The sequence below is a fragment of the Anguilla anguilla genome, chromosome 9 (assembly GCF_013347855.1).
Source record: "Anguilla anguilla isolate fAngAng1 chromosome 9, fAngAng1.pri, whole genome shotgun sequence".
Classification (NCBI taxonomy): domain Eukaryota; kingdom Metazoa; phylum Chordata; class Actinopteri; order Anguilliformes; family Anguillidae; genus Anguilla; species Anguilla anguilla.
The window spans coordinates 9,334,045-9,359,740 of NC_049209.1; the positions used below are offsets into that span (position 1 = coordinate 9,334,045).

The window sequence follows — 25,696 nt, forward strand, 5'->3', positions numbered from 1 at the left end:
TTTGCTCCTGCCATTTTAAGATATATATACCAAAAAGGATGACATCTTTTAAAGTCATCTTCTAGAATACAATTTGCAACATGTTTTTTTGGCCTGTTTCAGTCTTTGCTGTTACAATGAGCCACACCTATACAGTTATGAGTGTGTTGTAAAAGATAAGGCTTTATCTGTTTTCATGTTTGTACATCTGTTTTTTCGTCAGAGAGGAGGGTTCCAGACATACAAATATATGTGACATTGAGACAGGCCATGATCCACTTAATGAATGAACGAAAACAATTTCTGTGATCTGTCTTTAGTCTCTATGAGCCTATAATAAAAAAAATCATTATTATTATTATTATTATTATTATTATTATTAATAATAATAATAACAATAATAATAATAATATGATGATGATAATAATGATAATAATGACTAAGGATTAACAATGTTTGAAACCTATTCAGAATGAAGTCTTCTTTCTATACTGATACAAATTTTAGCATGCACCTGACCCTGTCACCGCGCCCCCCCATCCTCGTCCGCCCAGCCTCTCGAGGCCCTTTCACTGACGTTCCCCTGACAGCACTGTGCGCATGGGCGAAGGGTTTGCCTCTGTTATTTAAAGGAAAAAAAACTTGAAACACATGAAAATGGCGGCGAGTCAGGGAGGTGGAGGAGCAATAACGGGTCTGCTTAGCCATCTCTACCCGAATGCACCTCACTGGAACCCCGGGATATTTCAGCATCAGAACTATCACCTCACGGCTCGCAGCACGGACCGCGCATTGGAGGATGCGGTGTGCTCGGGGATTCTGAATCTCAGTGGGAGGAAATTAAGGGATTACCCCGGAACGAGCTACGATCTTGCTGATACAACACAGGCAGGTGAGTTTCTGAATACTGCAGTGATCTGCTGCAATTTTTGAGCACTAAATTGGAAGTTGATTTTGATGGACAGCAAAAAAGAGCTATGCTACATTTCATGCCAAGTCCGTTGTTTAAATACTCGCGACAGTTTTCTTTCTTCTTCTTTTTAAATTTAAAAAAAATTTTTTTTAGCAAATGTGCGGTATAATCAGGTTATTTTCTCACAATTCTTCAGCTAGCAAAAGGATATACAACATGCTAATCGTTAGGCAGAGAATCTGTGAATAATGCAGAGAACAGGTAGCCTTCTACTTATTTTGGTACTTGTACGGTCTACTTGCACGTTCTTCTAGTGAGTACAATCGCATGAATGGAAATGTACGCGCATCAATTTCTGGGCTCTGAGGGTTTGTATTGACCGCCATTCATCGCTGTTTAGGTACAGTAGACTACAGATACTGTAACTCAAAGTATAAACCTTTTGATACTAACCTTTACAGTATTAGACGAACGTTAAATGTCACAAATTAACATTCCATTGCGGTTACTCCCCAGGATATGAAAACAAAAGATGTCTGCTATCAGTAGCATCAGTCTGTTCAACTGTGCAGTCGTCAGTTGGCGAAATAAGCTTGTCACTTCACGTGCCAGGTCTTTGTTCTTTAAAGATCGTAGCAGTCGTCCTCTGAGCGAAATCAGGATCACTTTTTAAACATACTGTGTCATTGCATTGTTTTCTTTTAGACGGCTGAAAATATTAAATGGTGTATGATTCGCTTTATGATTTATTCACGTGGTAAAGTGTCACCAGAAGATGAGTCATAAATCAATTGCGCGTTGTAACTTTATGTGGAATTTCAAAAGCTTATGGTATTCTCGAAATAAACATAGGATTTAGAAGCCAAATTTTTAAAAGTTGCATTATCATTCATCGGGTTTTACTGCAGTAAGAAAGGGTAAAGCGGTCTACATGTAGCATGTGCATGAATGGTTATGTGCCGGATCAGCGCTTTTATTGCTGATTTCTTTCTCTTAAAGTCGACGTTTTCTCTTCAGCGCTGAAACGTTTCACATTTATTTTATTCACTCCATTGTTTTGCGTATGTCAGTACGCAAAACAATGAGCGTATGCTCAGTATATAGTTTTCCTGAGCATATGCTCAGTGTGTGTACATATATTATTATATATATATATATATATATATATATATATATATATATATATAAACCTGTTTATTCATTGATTAAGAAATTCCGTTTAATCGCCACTGTTGTCATTATTACACATGCAGTATTTTCTCTCCCAATAATATTTGCCCCTAAATAAATTTGTGTCCAAATATAAAAGTTCTTTGGGACATTACTTATTTCTCCTCACAAAAAGCAGAAACAAAGTACAGGACAATTAGGGGCAAGACGAGGAACAAGCAATGTGAGGCAAACTACCACAGATGCTACATTGCTATGTTTTGAAGTGCAGAACCACTCAATGATTTTCTTTCCCCCTTACAGAATTTAAATGGAATCTGGGGGAGCTTACATGGTCCAGCATTCCCAACTGACATTCTCATTGCTGGCAATATACTTTGTCATGAACTGCTCTCCATTTATTGCTCAGGCAGATCTTCAAATAAGCCTTCTTCGATGAAATCATACTTTAGTGGTAAAATACAAACAAAAACAAAGGGGTTGTTGTTGGTTGAGCCAGGGTCCCTCACACATGGTTGGCATGGCCATGCCACATTTCAGTCTTTTTTGGGGACAACTGAGACTGTTCCAGACTGTCAGGAACTCCACATATGGGAGAGCATCAAGCCGAGTCATTTAGGAAGACAGGGACTGAGTGTGAGTGAGAAAGGGGGTTGAAGTGTTTCAGTAAGGGGAGTAGGGCCTGCATGATTTCTCAAAGTCTCTGGTTACTTTGTCATAAAACAATACCCAGTGAGCAAAAGCCATAATCTGGATACCTAGAGTTGCAAGTCTTGGGTGACATAAATGGACTCAATTAACCCCAATAAAACTCAGCATCCTAGACAGTTAAAAAAAACTAACTTTTCAATGAAGTGTGAGTGAAAGTAAGTAGTAGAAAATGTGAACCATTATGTATTGTTTATTTCCTACAATTGCATGCAACTTTTTGCTCATTTTCATGAAGGATGTTGTATATCATTGCTCAGTTCAATGTGGGTAGAAGTTCTCTGAGCAATGCAACTTCAGCTTTAGTGCACTAAACTACTGAGAAGTCGTGAGAGGTTGTCATGACAGGAAGTTCTTTTGCTATTTATGTTAATATGACTCATGCTGAGGTACAGTGCTAAAAGCAGGAACTGTTTGCCTTTAAAAGTTCTTAAAAGATTTGGCTACTTTGCACTTAAACATGATGTGATATCACTGTCGTCTTGCTATAAATTCGCACAACTTTCTTATAGATTTGCAAGAGTATGGCAGCAACAAAGTGTTGAGAATGCGATGTGCTCTTTGTTTGGATGTGTAATATGGAGTAGATCCCAGTAGCTTAAGCAACAATATGATTCAAGGAGTAGAATTAGTTTATAATTGGAGAGTTTACTCCAAGATGCTTCCCGTACACAGTGATGCAGCATGACTGGAAAAGTATCAACTATTACCTGTGAGTCTTTACATATTCAGCAGAACTGCCTGCATGCTTGTCACCATGTTTGCCTGATTGTATTTTTTCTTCTCCTGTGAAACAGCGGCCCCTGTAAAGCTCCTGGTCTTATAATAAGACAGGCTGTGATATATGGCCCTGCCTGCAGGCTGTGAACCATTTTGTGTCGCCTCAGTTGCCTTTTGCTTTCACACCGATGACATGCTTGCGACATGCTTGCATTGCAGGGATAAAAGCTGTGAGTAATAACTTGCGTTCGGGCTAACAAATGACTAAATTGCAAAATGTAACACTGACTAATTTCATTTTTAGCTAGATATAAAATGCAATTAAATCTAATTTTATTTTTTATTTTAGTATGGTACTCTTAAGGGAATTTGTTTAAAAAAAATAATAATAATAAAAAGTAAAAAAAACATATAGTCACAGATCATATTTTAAGAATTTCAGCTGTGGGACAGCAGTGTGAATGTGATGGTGGCAAAAAAAATGTCACTTTGACTAATACACAATCAGTAAGATTTGATTTAACACTTGGCAGATGTCCTGTTCTGGAACTACTTCAATTTTGTTTTGAATTTAGAACCTACTGTTGCTGTTAACAATTTATGTACAACATATAAGCAAGCTCTAAGGAAAGAAAGTCCAAAAATGCTTAAAACATAACTGTGGTGTGGGGATGGCTGGTTTAAGCAGCCACACCTGCCCTGGGTCAAGCTAATTAGACCTGGCCAATTGGATAATTGGTTAAGAATTAGATAATTGGCCAGGCTAATTGGACCCAGGAACAGGAGTGGCTGCACCTGTAAGTAGTGAAGTAATCACTGCGCACAGCTTAAATCTGCCATCCCCACCCACACAGGGGAGGCTTCTCTGTCATGACAGGGTTTTTACATCTGCTCATTTGGCTGTACCATCTTGCCAAACCCTTGCAAATAAATGTGGACTGCTTGAACATCATCACCCTGTGTCTCTGTGCTGGAGGGCCCCAAGAAAAGTCACTTCGGTGGCCTGTGGCAGGCGTGTTTGCCACAATAACCTAGTTAGGGTTTATGATGTTTCTCTTTGCTGTGTTCAGCTGAGGACAACAGGGCTTGACGTTCACTGGCATTAGGCCGGATTTCTAGCTTATGGCTGTTTTAGATCTAAGAAAAAATTGTATTCTTGGCTTGTAACGTAATTTAAATAAAGCAGCAACAACCACTGCACATGGATCTTTGTTCAGGGTGTTGTCAGCAAGGTAAGGACTATGTGAAATATGTTTTAATTTTCCAAATCCTGCAGTTTAAACCGTTAACACCCTCATTTGACGTCCGGCACTCTGAATACCGAAGTGCATCAGCAGTTAAAACACCTCTCTTTCCCAACATGTAAAATATATTTATTTGATTTAATTTGGTCATTATTATCCAAGATATCAATTTAACAATTATCAGTTAAATCACTGAATTCATCGATAGGCAGAGCAGACTTGATACCATTGTTAAGGTCAATTCCATTTAAAATTCAGTTAATTCACAAAATGACTGGATTGAAATTTAATTCATGAATTGAAAAATGCCTGTAAAGTTCTAAGATCAGTTTTCAGTTCATTAATTGGGAACTTCTCAGGAAGTCTTTTAATCTTGATTGTTATTTTAATGACACAGAGGGCTCCAGGCTGAAAAGCTGAAGGTTTCTGACTGTGCGGTGTGCTTACCAGCTCTTTACCATTGTTCTGCTCTGTGTACTGAAATTCTAAGGCAGTAGGCCAAAGATATAGGCCTACCCCAACCACGTGGGGAGGAATCTCTAGATTTAGAGTAGAATGTAGCACGTGTGGTCTGTCTGGTTTCAGTTACCAGTCCCTTGTTGCATTATGTATCATCTGTGATCACTTGATTACCGTGGGTAAAATGATCTTTCTTTTTTTAAAAATGAAACTTATGCAGCTGAAATGCATACTCTCTTCTGATACATTTCCAGTGACTTATGGCATCTTATACAGGCCTCACAGAACCTGGGAAATAATAATTATTTCTTACATTTATATAGGGCTTTTAATCGAAACTCAAAAGTGCTTTTTACAGTGATTGTGGGGGAACTCACCTCAGCCACCACCATGTGTAGCACAGCAGCCATTTTGTACCAGAACACTCAGCTGAGATGGAGAGGGAGAAATTTTTTTTTTTTGCCAATTAAACTAGTGGATGATTAGATGGCAGATTGTGAAAACCAGGTTGGGAATTTGGCCAGGACACCAGGGAACTCCCTACTCTTTTCTATAAGCATCATGGGATCTTTAATGACCACAGTGAGTCAGGACCTCAGTTTAACATCTCATCCAAAAAAGACGACATCTCATACAGCACTGTGTCCCCATCACTGCACAGGCATTAGGGTTTATGTGACCAGAGAGAAGATTGCCCCCTACTGGCCCACCAACACCACTTTCAGTAGCAACTTTTCCCTAGATGTCTCCCATCCGAGTACTAACCAGGATGGTGGTATGGCTGCTGGCTGTGTACCTCTCTGTAGGCCACAGGGACCCCTGTATTAGGAGTTGATTAATGTACAGGCATTATACACGGTTCATTAATGTTCAGGAATTATAAAACCTCTAATGCAATAGAAATGGAAAGTCAAATAGAAATGTAATGTCATGAATCTATGGCTTTTTTAGCCAGTGTATGAAAAAGGAATCCCTTGGTTGAACGGATCTTGAAGTTTGGAACATGGCCGACCATTCCAGACTGACTAAATAAAGAAAGACGAAGGCAGAGGCTGGGGGTACTGAGGATTGTGGTGAATGCTGAAGATGATGATAAAAGAAAGGAAGTCTTTCACATCATAACATGCACACATCAAATGCTTTTGCCTGTTTTCTAGATAGTATGACTTTAAATGTCAAAACTTCTGAACACCTCTTTTGTGAGGGAAATCCTTGAATGGATGAGGAGCCCTCCTGTCTGTGGCTGCTTGAGTAGTCTGTTGGTGGTGGCTCTCCCCTGCTGGAGCGCTGGAGGCATTGACAGATGGGGAAAAGTCTGTGCCGTGTTGCAATGCAGATGGTTTGTTCAGGCAATGGGAATGGGCCAGGGGCCGATGGTGCACAAAGGCACCATTTTCTACCCTTGGATCAGTTCACTTCAAAGTCTTTCCAATAGGAGCACTGATTTAGTGGTTGTTTCCTTAAACACAGACCTGAAAACCTCCTGTGTAATTTCAAATTTCCAGTGTTTAACCTGAGTCTGACTGAGGCCTTGCTTACTTGTAGCCGAGCTATGTTGAGCAGCATCAAAAGAAAACTCACGTCAGGAAGAACAGTAGCAGCACTACTGTTTTGTTTTGACCAGCCAAAATTGGATCAGGTGCTTTTTATTGTACAAAAACGTGACACTTTGAAATGTGGAAACTACAGTAAGCCACAAAATGATAAGTCATGTTCTGTACATGAGTTTCCTGTCTGGTGACTGTGCACAGTGCTATCAGTCTGATTTATTTTGTGTTCTCAACATCAGTATTCTGCCGAAGACCACTACTGTGGAAATGAAACTGTGACGTTTATATGGGGATAGAGCACATATAGGGAAGCATTGGACTAAATTGTCTATCATTAACATGGTATTGTGGGTTTGGAGCCTGCATGTTTGTCTCTCTCTAGATCCTCAAGTCAGAGAGGGAGCTCAGGAGACTGTGGACATGGATAAAGGCCTTTGATGGATAAATACTGACATCATACAATTGCATGACTGAACAGACTTCCTGTATAATCTGTGTAGTGGTGTGTCTTGGATGTGCTTTCATGGAAAACAGAAAATGAAAGTTCACCCATGGCTGTGAATCTGAATGATGTGTGTTAGTGGCTGTTGTTTGAGGTGTTACTGGCCCCACCTTCTTAAAGAACCAAAGAGCACTGTGAACCTATGGACCCGTACCAGGGTTGTGCGTGCGTGCGTGTGTGTGTGTGTGTGTGTGTTTGTGCGTGCGTGTGTGCGTACGTACGTGTGTGGCGGGAGTATGTGAGACCTTTGTTAAGAGTGACGTTGAATGCTACTGCATCACAGACCTGAGATAAAACAGTAGGAGGCAGCTGGTTTTGGCCTGTCAGACTGGCAGTCATCAATATGACATATACAGTGAGCTCCATAATATTTGGGACAAATAGTTTTTTTTCTTCTTGATTTGGTGCTGTACTTTGCAATTTTAGATTTGTAGTCAAACATTTCACGTGGTTAAAGTGCAGGTTCTCAGAATTTATTTAAGGGTATTCTTTATACAAGTTGGTTTCTACATTAACAAATTACAGGACTTTACCTGTAGTCATTTTTTCTTTATAAAATATGTCTTGTTGATTATATTCATATGTACTGTATCCTGAGACAAACGTGGAATTAATTTATATATTTTGCAACACGTGTATATATTATTAAATTCATTTCTCAATATAAACTGCAATATATTGCACATTTGTAATTTAAATAATTCAGTTTGTAATGTATCAAATAAGCCAGTGTTATCATTATTCTTAAAATCATGGGTGTAGCTACATGCTGAATATAATTTAAAAAAAATAATAGCAGGAGTGCCTTCACAAAATGACCATTCAAGAATGTCAAATTATTGGATCCCATTATGTGGGAAAATATACATTTTTGTAAGGGAAGAACTAAACATCCCCATCGTCAGAAAATAGTTTTTCCCACTCCCTAGCTCTGTGGAAGACACTGTCCCATTAGTGAATATGATTGTGACAGAACCGCTGGCTTTGCCATTGTTTCACTTATGAATGTACCCTGCTGAATAGATTAGATTGGGGGCTCTTTTGCTGCTGTTTGCCAAGTTTCAGAAAGCTTTTAAAATCTGATATTGAGAAAGGTATTATGGAAATACCCTCCTATTTTAGAAATAATCAGTGTAATTCATCTGCATCCTCCTACTTTGCTTAATATAATCTGTACATGAATCATATTTAAGATTCAGATTCTTGCTGGAGAATCCTCGAGTGGCTCTGATGTTTAGAATCTAATGTTCCGTGTGGAGCCCTTCACTGAGTAGGGGGAGGGGTCGGATAGGGTGGGGGGGGGTGAGAGAGAGATTACTGCATTAATCTGATTGTGTCTCTATAGAAGTACATTGATGTATTTGTCAGATTGTGTGCTGGTGGTAGTTGGCTTTAAAGTGGCCAGATGAGGGTCTTTGTGGTCGTCAGTGTCTGCTTTAGGCTTGTTCTCTCAACAGCACACCACAAGCAGGGCTTGGGGTCCAAAAATAATTCACTTGCTAGCATATTTCGAAAGCAAGAATCTCACAAACAAAAACGTATAGAATGGTGTGTAGTGCACAATTATCGTTCTAGCAGAAGCATTCATGGGGCACAGAGCCAAAGCCAGGAAACTCAGTGGTTCAGCATGACCTGTGCTGTGTGTCTGGCTGTCACTGCTGGATTAATGCACATTCATTGGGTGGTCATTGTGCTCTCTGCTCAGGCCCAACCACCGCTGTCCAGTTTTCAATGCAGGGATTATTCTTTCTGATCATGTGGGGATCAGTCTTGTTTTCAGTTTCAGTATTGCACCACATGCACACATGAGGTGCTTTCAGTGAGGTCCTGGTCCTCTGCCCAAATTAGTGAGAAACCCAGGATCAGATCCTCATCTGCAGTGTAAAGCAGGGTTGGGCAGGTGTGGGGTGGGGTGGAGTGAGTGTGGCGGGGTGGTTGTAATGTCCCTGCCAGCCCTGCGAGAAAGCTTTTTGAAAATCGCAAAGCTCCCTTTTGGACCTGCCACTTTCCGGTGTTTGGTGGTTTGTTTGCTCTGTAATCAGCTTACTCCTCAGAACTGTCTCAGCTGCGTCCAGGGCAGAGATCCACTGTCTCCAGGCAGATTGAGACTTCTGGGCACATGACAGGCGTCTGTTTGAAATTTACCTGAATTATGTGGGTTTGCAGGGGTGGGGGTGTTTCATGAGCACCAAATCAGCTGGGGGTTGTCTGCATTTCATGGCTTTTTTTACACCATTTTGGGGCTTACTAGATGCATACCTTGGGTTCTTGTTATTTACATTTGTTAAGGAGGAGCTCACACCAGATGTCTCTCCTGAGCCACAGGAAGGGAATAAAAACACCTTTAAATTTTAAATTTTGATATTCCTCCACTGAAAGGCTAACGCGGACATACAGTAATGTACAAATGGCTTTGGCAGTCAAGCAGCGCTACTACAAGGAAGTTTATATTTGTGCTGTTGATCAACTGCCAATGTTTGTCTGTCGCCTTGTGCTGGTCAGCATCTTTAATGACATCTCAGTGATTCACATGTACAGGAAAGGGCATACACATCCAACATAGTGTTAGTCTAACAGAGAGTACGCCTCACTTTCTCAGACTCGGCTGTATGCATAGAGCCCACCCTTTTCTGTTATTAAAGTGTGCATATGAGTTGCCCGTATAGGATATACAGTGCACAGCAAAGGCACAGCCTTGGTTCCTGCAACAATCCAAGGAATTTATGAAGGCCCTGTTATCAGATTGTATGGGCCGAATCAGACCTGGAGCTGCGGTGGATTGGTATGAGGGATTTTATTGGCCGCTTGGTCCCTCCTCCCTTCACAGGTGTCTCGGGCCAAAGACGTGAATTTAACAAGCTTGTGGTCAGAGCCCTCCCACACAGGAACCAGTTTGTTAGGTTCCACACCTCTAAGGAAGATGTGTAATACATAGAGAAGCATGCATACTGGGTTTTGTTTGTGAGGATGCAACTGAACCTCCTCCCTTCCTCTCTGGGCCTCTGAAAATGTGTCCCCAGTTTAGCTGACTGCATTCTATTGGTAGGAGACACTGCATATCACAGCACAGTATGTTAAGTAGAGTGATAGTCTTGCTCATAGTCGCCCAGCTTCCTGAAAATGTAAGCTAAGGAAAGGCCGTGTGTGCGAAGAAACATTAAGGGAACAGTCTGGTTTCATTGTCTGCTGAAAATTACTTCCCCCCCCCCCCCCCCCCCCCCCCTCTTTTTACATTTCTCATGACAGGAAAAATACTTCACCCTGACACTGCATGCACGGCACCACCACATCATACTGTGTGTTTATTGTGAGAAAGTATATGATCTATCTGGGCTCATGAGTGTGAAGTGGGTGGTGCTGCATTCTGTGTGTGGTGTGATTCTTTGTGCGGCTGGAGGAGTTTGCTGTTGTGTATGTTTGGTGTACTGTATGTTTCACGTTTTTTTATTTTCTGGCTGGGCGTTTGCACGTGTGTGAGAAGGTGGGTGTGGATGGTGTCACGTGCATGTGTGCGTCTCGCAGATGCAGACAGACTCTCCTTTGCCCCTCCCTCTGGCGCGGCCGTACGGTTGCCATGGAGTCCGTGTCACGCTGAGATACTGCAGATGACGTTCCCTGCTGTGCCGCACGGTGTCCCTGCACAGGCACTGAGACATTATGCCTGGGAAATGCAGTGTATGGTGGTAACATTAGCGAGTAGACCACGTTATCAGAATGATTGCATTCCTGTATAGTTCATCTCCTATCCCTATATATGCCTAGTTTTGTTATGTTCCCCCAAAAAAAGAACAGAACGAGAGCATATATGATATGAGTGTATTTTGCGGAGTTAGAGTGTAGTGGAGTCATAAGTAAGTAGATCAAATGGTAAATGGTAGCCTAAATGGATTTACCACACACAGATCAGTGTGTGAGTATTCTGAATGGACACCATGCAGGCCCTGTGGTACACGTTGTGAATGAGTACCCTAGCTGGATCAGGGTGGGTACTTAAATCCAGGGCTTCAGGCTAACTTTTTTCACCATTGTCCCGGTACCATCCCAAGAAATTTTTTTACCGTCCTTAAGTGAATGTGGACCATCCCAAATTTAAAAAGTTGAAATGGGAGTGGGGGCTATGTACAGTATGGAAAGTATTGTAATTTCTACATGGTGAAACCAAAATATGTTTTAAAAATACCCTTTAATAAAAGCTGAGAGTTTGCACTTTAACCACGTGTGAGTTGTTTGATTACAAATCAAAAATTGGAATACAGAGCCAAATCAAGAAAAAAAAAATCTATATATTTGTCCCAAACATTATGGACAGGCTGGATGACAGTTGTATTAATAAAATAAGTAAGTACCATAGCAAATGCAACAATATACCCACACCCACGGCAACTCCAGTTACCAGCTACTACCTGCCTGTTTCTAACTATTCCACTGGTATGGGAAGTTCTTTTTTCCTCTTGATTTCTTCCCCCTTCTTTTAAAAAGGTATGCCTCTGTACTTGGGTGCTGAAGCCCAGTGAGTGTTAATAAGTCAATAGTTAGGTTTACTCTGCACTGCTTCTCTCTTGCAGAAGCAGCTTGTGTATGTGAAGTTATTTCTTTTCATTTGTTCCTGGGAAATAACAGGATTACCCTTCAAAATTGGGTGCAGGGTTGTTGTGAGTTGGTCATCATTTGGTGTGCGTTGATATTGATATGGACAGAAGTGTGCCGACAGGCTCTGGAGTAGTGCCTAATGAATTATTGATCAAAAATAAATATGAAATTGGGCCTGGCTTCCTGACAGCAGCGGTGGCTAAAGCACTTGAATTGTGGCCGGACTGTGATGATGGGGCCCTGCCCGGTGACTCTGCAGTCTGATGGACGGTGCTGCCTAGTGTTCTGCAGACCTGCCCAGATCATGGAATGCATCACACATTACAGCATTCCACACCTGCAAAAAGATTCACTCATCATTATCCCCACACAGCTTCATCAAACGAAGAAGGCTTAACTTATCCCCCACCTCTGGCAGTGAGAAAGATCCCCACACGCCAGAAATGGCTCTGATTCTCAAACCTCGAATTGGGACGACGAGAATACTGTTTTGCCTCAGGCCTGTCTGCCCCCAAATAATAACTGACTTGTCCCACAGGTGTACTCAGTGTACTCAGAATCACTCGGATGTATCTATTTTATCCTGACACAAGAGATTTGAGTGTCAAACTCACTAAACAAACTAGGTTTGCAAAGTGAAACTGGTAAATGCATAGAGTGTGAGATTTAATGAACTCCTAACTGGATGGAACTACCATGTACTGTCAGTCTCAATTTAAAGACTGTTCCTCCTGAGCAATATACTATGGTACAGTAAGTTGTGAGCGAGACAATAAAAGCACATAATAGCTCAACCCATTTTGGGGTTCATTACAGGATATGTGCACTGTGCATGGATGAACCTCACCTCTGACCCTCTTTCCGACCTTCCACCCCTCTTTTTGTGTCACAGATCTCTCAAGGAACAGGTTCACGGAAATACCCCCAGAGGTCTGCCACTTTTCCCCTTTGGAGTCGTTAAACCTGTACCACAACTGTATAAAATGCATCCCAGAGGCCATCATCAACCTGCAGATGTTAACCTACCTGAACATCAGGTCAGTGGGGCACTAGCTCTAGTGATGGGAGAGGGAGAGGCTTCATGTATCACATAATGAGTAGAGCTAACACATCATGTCATGCTATTTGATTGGTCATTTCAAGCCTGTAATTTACAGAGCAGTATAGGTGAAGCTACCAGTTCTCTACAGGCTTGCATGGCCTTGCTCTCTAAAACAAATCATTGTGATTGGTTGACTTTTTGGGTGCATGACGGTTCACTCCCAACTTCATCATGGAGTAGCAGCTTGTTTTCTCAGTCTCCTAGTTTGTCCGCTCCAGCTGGTCAATATTGATATTGTTTTATTGTGAAAGTAGTCCTGTTTCAGTTTCAATTCCTGATGTTCTGCTTTTTCAATGGTGAGGGTGAACCCATGCTGTGGAACTTCTGCTTATTATGAAACCGAAGAGTCATGCACTGAAATGCAGGCATTTGCTGAACAGGATGTCAGTATCCTCCAACTTTTTGCTGGGGTTAAGACCATTTATAGTGTGAATGGAACAGGGATGGAATGGAACGGGTCCTACCTCAAGTCTGGAATTATTTGGTGTTTTCTGTCATTGTGAACGCTACTCTGGTGCTGCAGGTCTACTGGCTTCCTCCCAGTGGGAACACAATTACCAGTCCCCTGTCCTCTTTCAGAATAAGCACCATATTCTTGCACACATTTTTGGGTCTCTTTTTTTATTTATGATTTTATTAACTTTGTGCAGGTGGCCTCACGACACAGCCATTAAGCAGAGAAGAGCCCTGAAACTTCTGATAGATAATGTCCACACTTCAGTGAACCTTCCGAATTTCCTCTAGTCTGTGAGTCTTCACCACAAGCTAGAGCATAGATAATGGGTTAATATAGTTACGGGAGACTATGGTAGTAGCTTTAAGTGGTTTTGCTGTTCCAATCACAGTATTCTCATGGAAAAGTTATTGCTGTGCTCGTCATAGTCCTTTGCAGAAAATGTCTGGACCTACTCGGTGTACCTGTCATTGCAAAGTCTCTGAAGCTTTTTAAAAAAAATTTTACTTTCCTACTTTGCAGTCGGAATCTTCTTTCAACACTGCCAAAGTACTTGTTCAATCTTCCCCTTAAAGTGTTGGTTGTGAGCAACAACAAACTATTCTCAATCCCTGAAGAAATCGGGAAAGCCAAGGACCTCATGGAACTGGTGAGCACAGAAAGATATGTTGCATAGTCTGTGTACCTGTTGTAGAGGATGTAACGCTGTTTTTGTGAGTTTGTATTTTTCTCTATGCTTGTATGTCAGCACTGATTTTCAATGTGAGGTCAGGTGTGCAGTTTATTTTCTCATGGACTTGCTTGGATGATTCTGTGTATCTGTTTGGGCAGGTTTATGTGTGCGGGCATATATTTGAGTTTATGTGTCTGTGTGAGCTGTGTCACAGAATCAGACCCGCTTCTCTATGGGCTGAGGGTGAGCTCCTGATCTCTGCTGTCCTCAGGATATCAGCTGCAATGAGATCCAGGTCCTGCCATCTCAGATAGGAGACCTCCATGCCTTACAGGAACTCAACATGAGGCGAAACTGCCTGGAGGTGCTGCCTGAGGGTACTGCACCCAAAATCCAACTTCTGTGTCCCTCGTTTCTTACTGCCCTCTCCCTCTTCTCTCACTCAACTCAGTCCTTTCCATCCCTCCATCACTCTCCTTGTCCTCTCCCTACTTTCTCACTTCCTCTCTCACTCCAGCCCTCCCTAAACATTAATCTCTCCTTACCTTCATCATCCCTCATTCTCCCTACTCTCTCTCTTGTCTGACAGGTTCCCTCTGACTTGACACTACCTTCCTATGTACATTTCTGTCAGTTTTTCTAGTTCTTATGCACTCTTTCTACCAAGTTTCTTGCCTCTGACCTCCTCTCTTATTCCTCTTTCTCTACTCACTCACCCCCTCTTCTGTCTCATTTATTCATTACTCTGCCTGTCCTCTGCCAGAAGAGCAAAAACAAGTCCTTTTTCCTTTCCCTTGCAGAGCTAGCTGACTTGCCACTCATCAGACTTGACTTCTCTTGCAACAAGATCACAGAGATTCCTACCATTTACAGGAGAATGAGGCAGCTGCAGCATATTGTCCTGGACAACAACCCCATGCAGTCACCACCTGCGCAGGTCTGTGTATCCTGTATGGCCTTCAGATCTGCCAATCTGTTTTTTCTTTAATAAAAAGGAAAATTCCTGTAATCCTCTTGACAAAGCTAGAGAAATGGTGCCCTCTAGAGGAAGGATTTGTTCTCACAGTTAGTGGATATTGCATTGCACCTTCCACCATGTGCATGTTGCACATTTCATTGGAGCTCAATGCAATTGTGTTGAATTTTCACATGTATTTTTTTAAATATAGTAATACGTGGTCATGTGATGTTTGAGTTGTCAAATGTTTCTCTATATCATTCTTCAGATTTGCCTAAAGGGTAAAGTGCATATATTCAAGTATCTGAACATCCAAGCTTGCAGAATGGACAAGAAGCCAGACTCCCTTGACCTCCCATCTCTGGCCAAACGTTGCCTTCCACAGCCACTGACAGACAGGTGCGATTGGTTGTACTCTAAGTTGGATTACTCCAACATAGCACACATTTCCAGAGAACGCAACAAACTACACAACTTCTTTCTCCAGCCGTACAGAATGCTCTCCATTTCAGGTGTCCTGTTAGTTTTGAGATGGTGGCAATAACATAGCTAAGATAAACGTAAGATTAACTAGAAAGCCTTGAAGCTCTGAAAATTGCCTCTTCTTGAAAATAAGGTGTCACACATTCTCCTCTGGAGAGCTAATGGAACTGGCCGCCCATATTTATTTGAATGAATACACAGACAAAGAGCTAAATTTAATTTAATTTATTTATATATAATAATTATATAATTATTATATAAAATGGACATCCTTCAATGGGGCGACATAGCTCAGGAGGTAAGACCGATTGTCTGGCAGTCGGAGGGTTGCCGGTTCAAACCCCACCCTGGGCATGTCGAAGTGTCCTTGAGCAAGACACCTAACCCCTAACTGCTCTGGCGAATGAGAGGCATCAATTGTAAAGCGCTTTGGATAAAAGCGCTATATAAATGCAGTCCATTTACCATTTACGATTCATGAAAATAAACTACTCTCCAAATACCTCTGCCACATTACTGTGGGGAACAGCTAAAGTAGTGCTGAGAGGACAAATCATATCATGTATGATATCATGTATCACATAAGAAAAAAAGAATCTGAAACAATTAATCGAAATATTAAATGTTGCATATGCTAACAACCCCAATGAACAAATCAATAATGGACTAATTATGGTCAAATTCCAGCTGGATAACATTAAATAATAAAACTCAGTTCCTTATCGAGAGACTTTGAAGTTATGACAATCTTTTATATAACAACAACTCAGGGAAATACCTAGCAAATCTGAAACTGAATTGAAACAAAGATAAATAAATTATTAAATCCATAAGAAATTCAGCAGGGGAAACCATGCAGTCAACCGCAGACATAACACATTCCAATCCTATTGTGGGAAATGGTACACTCCTGACCACAAGCCAAAAATGGCGGATATCAACTTGTTTCTCACCCACTCAAATCTCCCTAAACTAAACAAAAGGACTATACAGTAGACCTGGATGCACCGCTAACTCCTGAAGAATTTCAAAAAGCACGATATCGAATATCAAGTAATAAAGGTCCAAGACCAGATGGCTTCCTCCCTGAATTCTTTAAGGATTTCTGGAAGTCAGTATCTCCGTTATTCATTTGAATGCATGAATACAGCCAAATAAAAGTGTTAGTAAAGCCAAATAAAGGCCCAGCCCTCTACTCAAGCCACCGCCCCCTATTTCTCATCAACACCAAACTCAAAATTGTGTAAAGCATTGGCCACCCAAATCAAAAAGGTAACCCTGATACTTATCTAACCAGTTCAAATCAGTTTCTTTAAAGAAAGACGCATGTTATTTATTCAATTTAACTTGTATTGTTTTTCTCAAAACAACCATTAACCCACTGATTCAGAATTCTAAACCCATACTCATTGCACTAATTATTGCCAAGAATACTGGAGAAACAGAATACATGTCAATTGAAAGTATGACCGCCTCTATACAAAATCAAAAGTGTCACTGTAAAGAAACCTGGGCGGCATTTATCAACTCGCTAAATCTAACAACAAATTTACTTGCTCGGTAATGGCACACACACAAGCATACAGCTCCCCCATCCCCTAATTTGGATTTTTTATTTTTTTCATTTGCTCTGCTTGTGTTCTCTGTCGTAATTTCTAATGACTCTAGGTACGTAGGACCCCGTTGTTTTTTCTTGGATGTTTATTCTCCTGCTACTTATTCTTTTTTTCTTATTTTTATTCTGCCTCTCGCTACATTTTCTCCCCTTCAAAGCCTCACAAAATCTAGCAGCCATGTTCAGTATGGCCGCCACATTATTATGCAGGACACCCATGGAACTGACACTCTAGGAAGTAAAAAAACAATTGGAATTGGAAGCTTTAAAACACTATTGAAGATGTTCTATGGAAAATTAATTTGCTCATTTAATCAAAGTATTTCTCTTTATTCTCTTTCTGCTTTATTTAGCATGGAAGATTTTTACCCCAGCAAAAACCATGGGCCTGACTCAGGCATTGGGAGTGACAATGGCGATAAGAGGTTATCTACAACAGAGGTCTGTATACACAGTAATGTAGGCATGCTATATTTCAGCCAGTTTGCAGTCAGAATCTAGGGCCTCAACTCTCAACATTCTGGTTTGGTAGCTGGCACAGTTATACAGGCTTGACATGCATAGAGCAGAGTGCTTACGCAGAGAATCCTTTATTCTTTAAATGACCGGTTATTTAACCATGAGTTCATTACTACAATGGAGACTTCTTCTACAGCAGGGGTTCCTAACCCTGGTCCTGCCCCCCCATCCATACATGCATGCTGGTTTTCATACAACCTATAATTGCTATTCTTGAAGTATAACAGTTGTTCCTTGATTTTTATTAAACAAATTAATGTCTACTGATGGATGTGTTGCTCGCAATGCCACATTATACTTGAAACCGATATTCATATAATAAAACTTATTGTACAATCAGAGACCACGTTATTAGGTACACGTTAATGCAAATAACCTGCTCCTCCAAACAGCGAATCATGTGGCTGCAACTAATTGTATAGAGCATGCAGACATGAAGAGGTTGAAGAGGTTTAGTTGTTGTTCGACCACATGATCTAAGAATCTCTGACGGTGGTATGATTGTTGATGCTAGACGTGATGGTTCCAGCATCTCAGAAGATTATTGACTGAAGATTAAAGCATTAATAATTATAAATAATAGCACCCTTACTGCCAACTGAGCATAATTTGAATGCCAGAGCACAACTAAGCATTGTTGCTTACCATGTGTATCCTTATGGCCACAGTCTACCATTTTTCAAATGGATACTTCCAGCAGGATAATGCACCATTTCACAAATCACACGTCATCTCAGGTTGGTTCCAGGAACATGATGGAATGGGTGGTTTGCAGCATCATTATGTGGCCGAAAATCTGCAGGAACTATTGCGTGATACTATTGACTCAATATGGAATGTTTCCGGCACCTTGTTCAATCCATGCCACAAAGAAATCAGACTGTTCTGGAGGCACACGGTTCCTTTTTGACAGAGGTTACATCTTTAATTGACTATTTACTGGGCCTACAGCTGAAATTATCAAAATACTGATATGCTGAAAGTGTGGACACCTGCTCACTAAAGACTTCAGTGGTAATGAAAATGGTAATGATTCAACTTTGATTAATATTCAGATCTGTTTAGGCTCAAAGTTGTGTAAGAACTTGACTGGGATGAAAACCAGCATACATGGATGGGGGCGCCAAGCCAAGAGTTAGGAATTTACGATATGCCATGACATATGTACAAGAACCACCCACATGAAATGTTGTACACCAGGGGATCTCTTACAGTATTCAGGACTGGAGCATCAGCCCTTTGACCTGCTCCTCTCCTTCCTCTGCCTACCTTTGCCACAGCCCTCAGACGATGACACCATCAGCCTCCACTCTCAGGTGTCAGAGACTGCGCGGGACCAAGGGCGGGTTGACACCCATTCACTGCTCTCCAGGCTGGACCCCAACAAAGGTACCAGAGGCATGTCCGTCACAGTAATAATATGCACTACAGCAAATGAGTTGGCATGCTATGGGCTACTTTGGCCAATTTTCAACCAGGAACTAGGGCCTCTGCTCCACAAATGTCCACAAATGAAGGTTGGAGTTCAAAACTGTCATAAAGAGCAATACTTGTGATCTGACCCAAGTTTCATTCTGTAGCAGTACTTGGGCTGATTGTGCTTTTGCCTGAATATGTTTTTACGTTTTACTTCTATAAACCTTTTTTAATTTAATTTGATTTGTAAAGAGATGGCGCATATTTATATATTTTTTTAAATTCCACATTTTGGAATGCACAGTTGAAATTTTTTTTTTTACTGCGACATCCTCCATCAAGCTAGGCAGTTAACTTTGTGTTTCTTTGTAGAGCCTTATGACTACATCGACCCAAACCCAGAGGAAGATGCACTGCCGGCAGAGGGGGATGTACAGCAGAGCACTCCCTGTGTTTCATGTATAAAGGTAGGAAACATTAGGAATCCTTTAGAGGTGGAGAGTTAATTTCCTTTCTTATTGTTCATTATTTAGCAGGCACACTCAACCAGATTTTGTATAACCGTGCTTAAAGCCAATGTAAAGCCAATGTGGGAGTTTTTTTAGCTCTCCGCTTGTCTCAGCTGGCCAGCTTTTCAGCGGGGCAGCTCCTCCACTTTTCAGTAGTTTTCTTTCACATTGTCTTAGTGCTCTGGCAAACAAACAGACTTACTCTCTCTCGCCATGTGCTCCTGGTCTCGGCCATTGAGAGGAGCACACCTTTAAGCACCTGGGCTAATTAGTTAACACAACCCAGATGCGTGTGCTCTCTCCCCCAGCAGGTGTGTTCAAATCTGTTTCTCCAATGGACCGAAAGCCACAAGGGGTTTTAAATAGAGATGTAGTTGACTGGGATTGATTCTTTACTGCGCTGTGTTTCAGGAATTCAAGGAGGTACTAAAGTCACACCCCAGCATAGACAAAGAGAACTGGAAAGAGTCCAGGTGAGAACTTTCGCAGCTAAGACTTCTGTACTCTTCCTGTAATGGCAAAGACATGTTCTATAGGCAATTTTTGTTCATTTAACCTCACTTTATTTAAGCAAGGTGTCGTACTGATACCTGGGATTAGTAGAACGAATGAAGTAATGACAAGCCCACATTTTATGCAGTTGAAAGAGAGGGAGAGAGCTCCCTCTTCTCCTGACCCATGATACTTAATGGAAGACCAGGGGAGGATGGTTAGCCTGATTGGGTGAGGGCTAGTTAAAATGTGGAGGGGGGGATCAGATAAAGCCCTGCTTATCTAAAAGCTGGCAAATTTACTTATTAAAGTGGCCTAATGTTATTGGAAGCAGGGCTAAACCATGATATGATTATCAAAAGATTTATGGTTTTAGCCTCTTTCTAAAGACCAAACATGAGGAGAAATCCAGCTCAGCTATTGAATACCCCTACATTGTGGAAACTTATTCCTGCTTTTAACAACAGAGGTGATGGTTGTAGGCAGTAATTGTTAAGTCCAGCCAGTAATGTAATCTCTACCTTCATATCAAATATGCATGTGACAAGGCCAGTTGTACCATGATGACCTCTGCTTGAAACTGGAACTGCCTCTAAAAATGTGAATTCCAAACTGGCAGGCCTCAACAGCTATTATCGACATAGTCATTCTCCCAGTTGATGATTTCAATCGATTGTCACATTCAAACTTAAAATCAAAAAGGAAAAACCATGATTCTCATGCTATTCTGTGACCACACTGGGCCCTGAGCCCATATATAGCTTTGTGTTCTGGTGTCTCATCGAACGAGATGATACACCATGATACCTTCTGCTTGTATACATAGATAAGGGCCTCAGTGTGCCTAAGGGTTTTCCTTCTGGTGGCTGTGGAGGGGAGAGAAAGAAAAAGGCAGCTTTCCTACAGTATGGTCAGGTCAAACCTAGCAGGCCACTTACTAATTATGTAACATTGCATGGACTATTTGTAATATTAACACAGTCTAATTTGCAATATCAAATTATATTGTCTCTTTCTCAAGGCCATAATCTAAAAACTTGATATCCAACAATAATCTGCTCTGGAACAGTCAAGATTTGAATCTGGACCATAGGGTAGGTCACTGCATTGCAGACTAGGGCTTCAGCTTGATGCCCACCCAAGAGCCCAGATATGCAATATTTATATTTTTTTGGTAAACAGATTTCAGTAGACGTATGATTCGTTCCTGAAAAGATAACAAAACATTTGGTAGCTTAGCACAGTCCCTTTGTGGCCTTCTTGCCTGGACCGTACCTTGCGTGTCTACGGCAGATGTGGCAGATCAGTCTCTATTCTGTCCCCCCTCTCAGTTTGGAAAAAGAACAGCTGGTGGAAGAGGTGGAAGATGAGCTCCAAGAGGTCATCGACCTGAAGAAGATTGCTACCCAGCTTCTCCAGCAGGAGCAGCAGAACAGGTATGACTGACTCACCTCTCTCCCAACCTCCCACCACATCTTAACCACAGTTATCCTGCTCTCCCTGTCCTAATCGAAGGCAGCTGCCTTCCCCTGCGTGTGCCAAGTGTGCCAAGTGTCAAGCAATTATATGATATTTCGTGACACTCAATGACATTCAAAATATATCACTGTTGTATTACTTTGGTGTGTTTAATAACCACATTATTTCAGTGCTTCCATTATAACAATAATCACAAGCTACAGAGACTTGCTGGTGACGTTTCAAATTGCCAAATCTTATTTTCCCCTTACATGCCAAGAATGCACATAATTTCATAATCTACTAACATTGCATACTAATTGCCAATCTTCTCATCACTTCCTTCGTTCTTTGCTGCTGTCTTGTTGACCTCCTGTTTTATTGCTTAGAATTTGTTCTTGTAGCTGCGTTATTCTATTGACTCCTGTTCCTGAGTCCCAACTAATCTCACTGTCCTCTTTTTTTATCATTCTGTCCTTCCCCTCCTCGTCACCTTTCAATTCCCCTGCTCTCGTTCTCGCTCTAACTGATGTGCACCTGGCACGGGAACAAGACGGCGGTCCTTAATTTGTAGAGCAGAGAGTCTTATTCATCGGCGGAGGGTGGTGGGCCGAGCGCACAGGTAGTGAGAATAACAGTCTGCCAGAGTGTGGAAGAGTTGCGAATTAAAAGGCTGTGTAGAGATAGTAAGATTGGCTGTATATGAGAATGAGTGTGATAAAGGCTGAGTGTGTGTGTGTGTGTGTGTGTGTGTGTGTGTGTGTGAATATGTGTGTATGTGTGTACGTGTATGCGTGAGAGACAGAGCGTGACTACAAAATTCAATAGACCTCAGATGGGAGAAACTTATTTGAACACGCATTCATTACAGAATAATAGAATAATAACCGGTTTCATGCTCTGAGAGGAGCAATATAAAGGAAAATTTATCCACCCCTATGGAAAAATCACAAGCCTCCACAAGCCTGTGCATACTTCCGTCATACAGGAAAAAAAAGTTTTCAACAAAGTACTTTCATTACTTTAATGATAATGGAAAATGATCTCTTGTATATTACATTAATGTAATGTAATAGATTTAATATGAAATATATATACATGTGGTTTTTGAAGTGAACTCCTCACTGATCTTTTTTTTTTAATCTTCAGGTTTCTCAGTCATTCGAGCAGCAGTGCCAACAGCAAACTGAGGTCCCCCGCTCAGTCCGTCAGGAGGTATGACACAAACACTACAAAACTGTCCTGGCAAAAAACCTCAGTGGTTCTGAGTATTTAGAACAGATGGGTGTTTCTGTCTTCCTGTGAACTGTGTAATTACATTACACAACTTGCCTGTTGGCACGATACACTGCACAGTATTGTTCACCGCCAGTAAAAAACGATGCTTATTTCATCGACCGTCATCAACTGTAATCTGAATTAATATGGGAGGTGCATTTTGTCATTCAGCATGTGTTTTGTTGCTTGTGTTCTTGTGGATAGAACGTGTTGACCTTTGGTGAAAGATATGGTGAAAGATTGGTATGAGGGGGATTTCTCCTTTCTCTCTCAGTGCTTCTGTGGAGGAGGGAAGCTCAGCAGGACTGGTCCTCAGTGCACAGGTAGGTGGTGCCTCCACACAAGTGCCCAGTCATCATAGCATTCTCTGGTAACTCTGATCTCTGCCCCCCAGTAGGTTGTGTGTTCTCTGTTCCCTCCAGAAGGTAATAAAGTAATAAAACTTTCAAAGGAGAGAAAACGCCAGGGCACCCCAGGCTTGTATACATTTGGAAGACTCTGTGTGTGTGACTCATTTCCCCATGCTTGTTTCCTTTGGTGTTTGTGAAGGGTACAACTGGGATAGAAAGCATTCATATGATCAAACAGAGCACACTACTGAATCATGAACTGAAGTGACACTGTGTGAACTAAGAGCAAGTTTGATCAAATTATATTGTCTGTCTCTCAAAGTGGATCATATAAATTATACTGTCTGTCTCTCAAAGCTGATCATCTAAAAACTAGGTATCCGACAATGCCCTGGAGTTTTAAATGGGCCAAGGAGATTATTATTGATTTATTTTCTGCATTAGGTCAGCTTCAATGCCTGACTTTAAATCATAAAGCATTTACATCTGGCAGTGTGTCAGAAACCAATGTTCCTTATTTTGCCTAGACAGTGTCTTCCAGAAGTTGTCATTGAAGACAATTTACCCGTGTTTTGGTGCTGAAAGCAAAACCTTTAAAACTTCTCCCAGCAAAACCCAGACTTGACAGCTGAAAAGTGACTGGTCTGTTTGTAGTAAATGTTTCATTGCTTGCAGCAGGCCTTTCCACTAAAGCAGTCACAATATCAGTCAATTAGTTGAGTCATCGTGTCTCTTCAAATATTTCTGTCTCAGTCACCTATAATTGACATGGTGCACTTAACATAATGCTTTTCTGCTCTGTTCTTAGGATATATTTAAGGATATTTTAGGATATATTTAAAAACACATTGTTTTTTTTTGTTTGTTTTTTTAATACAGGAATTTATTGGTGTTTATTTCGAATATTTGTTTCGAACAGGTGAAAATTGGTTGGAAAAAATAGCATATTTCAAAAAATCTGGGTGAAAATTGGATCATAAAAATAACAATGCAAAGATCTGGGTGAAAACTAGATTTTAATACAAAACATAGATAGACTGCTTATACTGCTTTTCATTGCATAATCAGCACCTTGTTTGCACTTTCTTCCTGTTTTTCTCTCCACTTTCTATTTCTGGTAGCTTGTTCCGAGCCGTGCTGTGGCTAGCTGAATCGCCTATCAGACCACGCCTGTGCATAGCAATCACTGCTAACCACTACTTCGTCAAGATTTTGTTCGAAATCATTACTACCTTCTACGACAACTGTAACTAAACTGAGGAGTTGTCGCTTATCTGTATATCAAAACTAAAATAAAATATGGTTAAACAGGGAGCAAAGATAAGCAAATGTATCCGTGTCACATAGATTAGACAAAGAATAAATATAAATATTATGTTTAAAGAAATTAGAAATTGCTAGCTAGTTAGTTTACTCAGCAATACATGGACAGTTTTGGCCCATTATGACAGTAGCATTCACTTTCACTGACAGCAGATGAGGCTTTTCTTATTTACGCTGAGAACGATAACATTGTGCGCTAATATTTTCCTTATTTGCTATATCATTAATATTAATCTGGACTGCATACTGGAGTTCGTGCTGTTGACATCTGGATAAGATAAGAGATCCCTGGATAAGATAAAAGCTAGCTAACGTTAGCGTTAACAAACGTTTCCCATTACACATATATTTTAAAGTTAACTATGGATTGATGCTCAATTCATATGTGTAAACAGCTTCAGGTTTGGGTTTTTGAGGAGAATTAAAGAGGCACCTGGCAACCTTGAATTCGGAGCAGTGGGAGCACCATTTTTAACATTAGGCTAACATTAGGCTCCAGAAACATGGGTTAGACTGATGCATGTTAAGCTCAGGCTGACAAAGCACAGCGTAGACTGACGAATGTTGAACTAATGTCGACGAGCTGAGACTGAGAAGTCATTTCAGGGTCGCTTTACACCAGGCAGCTAAAGGTAAAGAGTGCTCACCAGCTGGGTGCCATGGCTGTGGTCAGGTCCAAAAACAGCCTGCTCTCTTTTTTGTCCTTCTTGTTTTTAGCCTACCTCCTCAGTGTCCTTTGATGGGACTCAAAGCCTGGAGCAAACAGAGCTTGAGCACAAGTGGCCTGAAGTGCCTCCAGTACTGAACCAGGGTGAGGAGCGGAGGCGGAGTAAATATTTAAGAAAAGACTATCTAAAGGTATGCTTGTGCAGGTCTATCCAATCTATCCATTCAATAGTCACATCACACCAGTTAATTGGAAACAACCAGTAAATATATCCCCATCAATTACTCGGACCAGACACGAAGCGAGCACGTACAAATAATTTGAATTCTGGACGTTCCGGTCAAAAACCGGACATCTGGCAATGTAGCTGGATAGTTAGAGGTATAGTTAGTTACAGGTCCAACAGAAAACAAGCCAATTCCTTGTCACTTCTCATTCCGTTGGCAAACTTCAGCTGACACCACCAAGGAAAAGCATTTCCAAGGTTAACTGTAGTTCTTGAAAGAGCCCTGTCGGCTTATCAATTTGCTTCGCTGTATCTGGGACATTTCAGCGGCTAGCAAT

At 41.1% G+C, this 25,696-nt stretch overlaps 1 protein-coding gene across 6 annotated transcripts in view; it reads left to right on the forward strand.

The window, feature by feature from the left end:
* The first annotated feature begins 559 nt into the window (after nt 1–559).
* LOC118235190 (leucine-rich repeat and calponin homology domain-containing protein 2-like) overlaps nt 560–25,696 on the forward strand; it is a 36,126-nt gene continuing 10,989 nt past the window's right edge. The window contains exons 1-15 of one of the 6 annotated variants that reach the window (XM_035432323.1): nt 560–871; nt 12,728–12,872; nt 13,914–14,040; nt 14,336–14,441; nt 14,865–15,001; nt 15,291–15,421; nt 17,474–17,561; nt 18,920–19,028; nt 19,428–19,522; nt 19,976–20,037; nt 21,388–21,492; nt 22,068–22,136; nt 22,664–22,729; nt 23,067–23,115; nt 25,183–25,323. In XM_035432323.1, the coding sequence (XP_035288214.1) occupies nt 631–871; nt 12,728–12,872; nt 13,914–14,040; nt 14,336–14,441; nt 14,865–15,001; nt 15,291–15,421; nt 17,474–17,561; nt 18,920–19,028; nt 19,428–19,522; nt 19,976–20,037; nt 21,388–21,492; nt 22,068–22,136; nt 22,664–22,729; nt 23,067–23,115; nt 25,183–25,323 (1,671 nt within the window). In that variant the 5' untranslated portion in view covers nt 560–630. Of the gene's footprint in view, nt 872–3,560; nt 3,721–12,727; nt 12,873–13,913; nt 14,041–14,335; nt 14,442–14,864; nt 15,002–15,290; nt 15,422–17,473; nt 17,562–18,919; nt 19,029–19,427; nt 19,523–19,975; nt 20,038–21,387; nt 21,493–22,067; nt 22,137–22,663; nt 22,730–23,066; nt 23,116–25,182; nt 25,324–25,696 lie in introns of those variants that run through there. The other 5 variants (XM_035432319.1, XM_035432325.1, XM_035432322.1 and 2 more) reach the window with 5 other exon arrangements.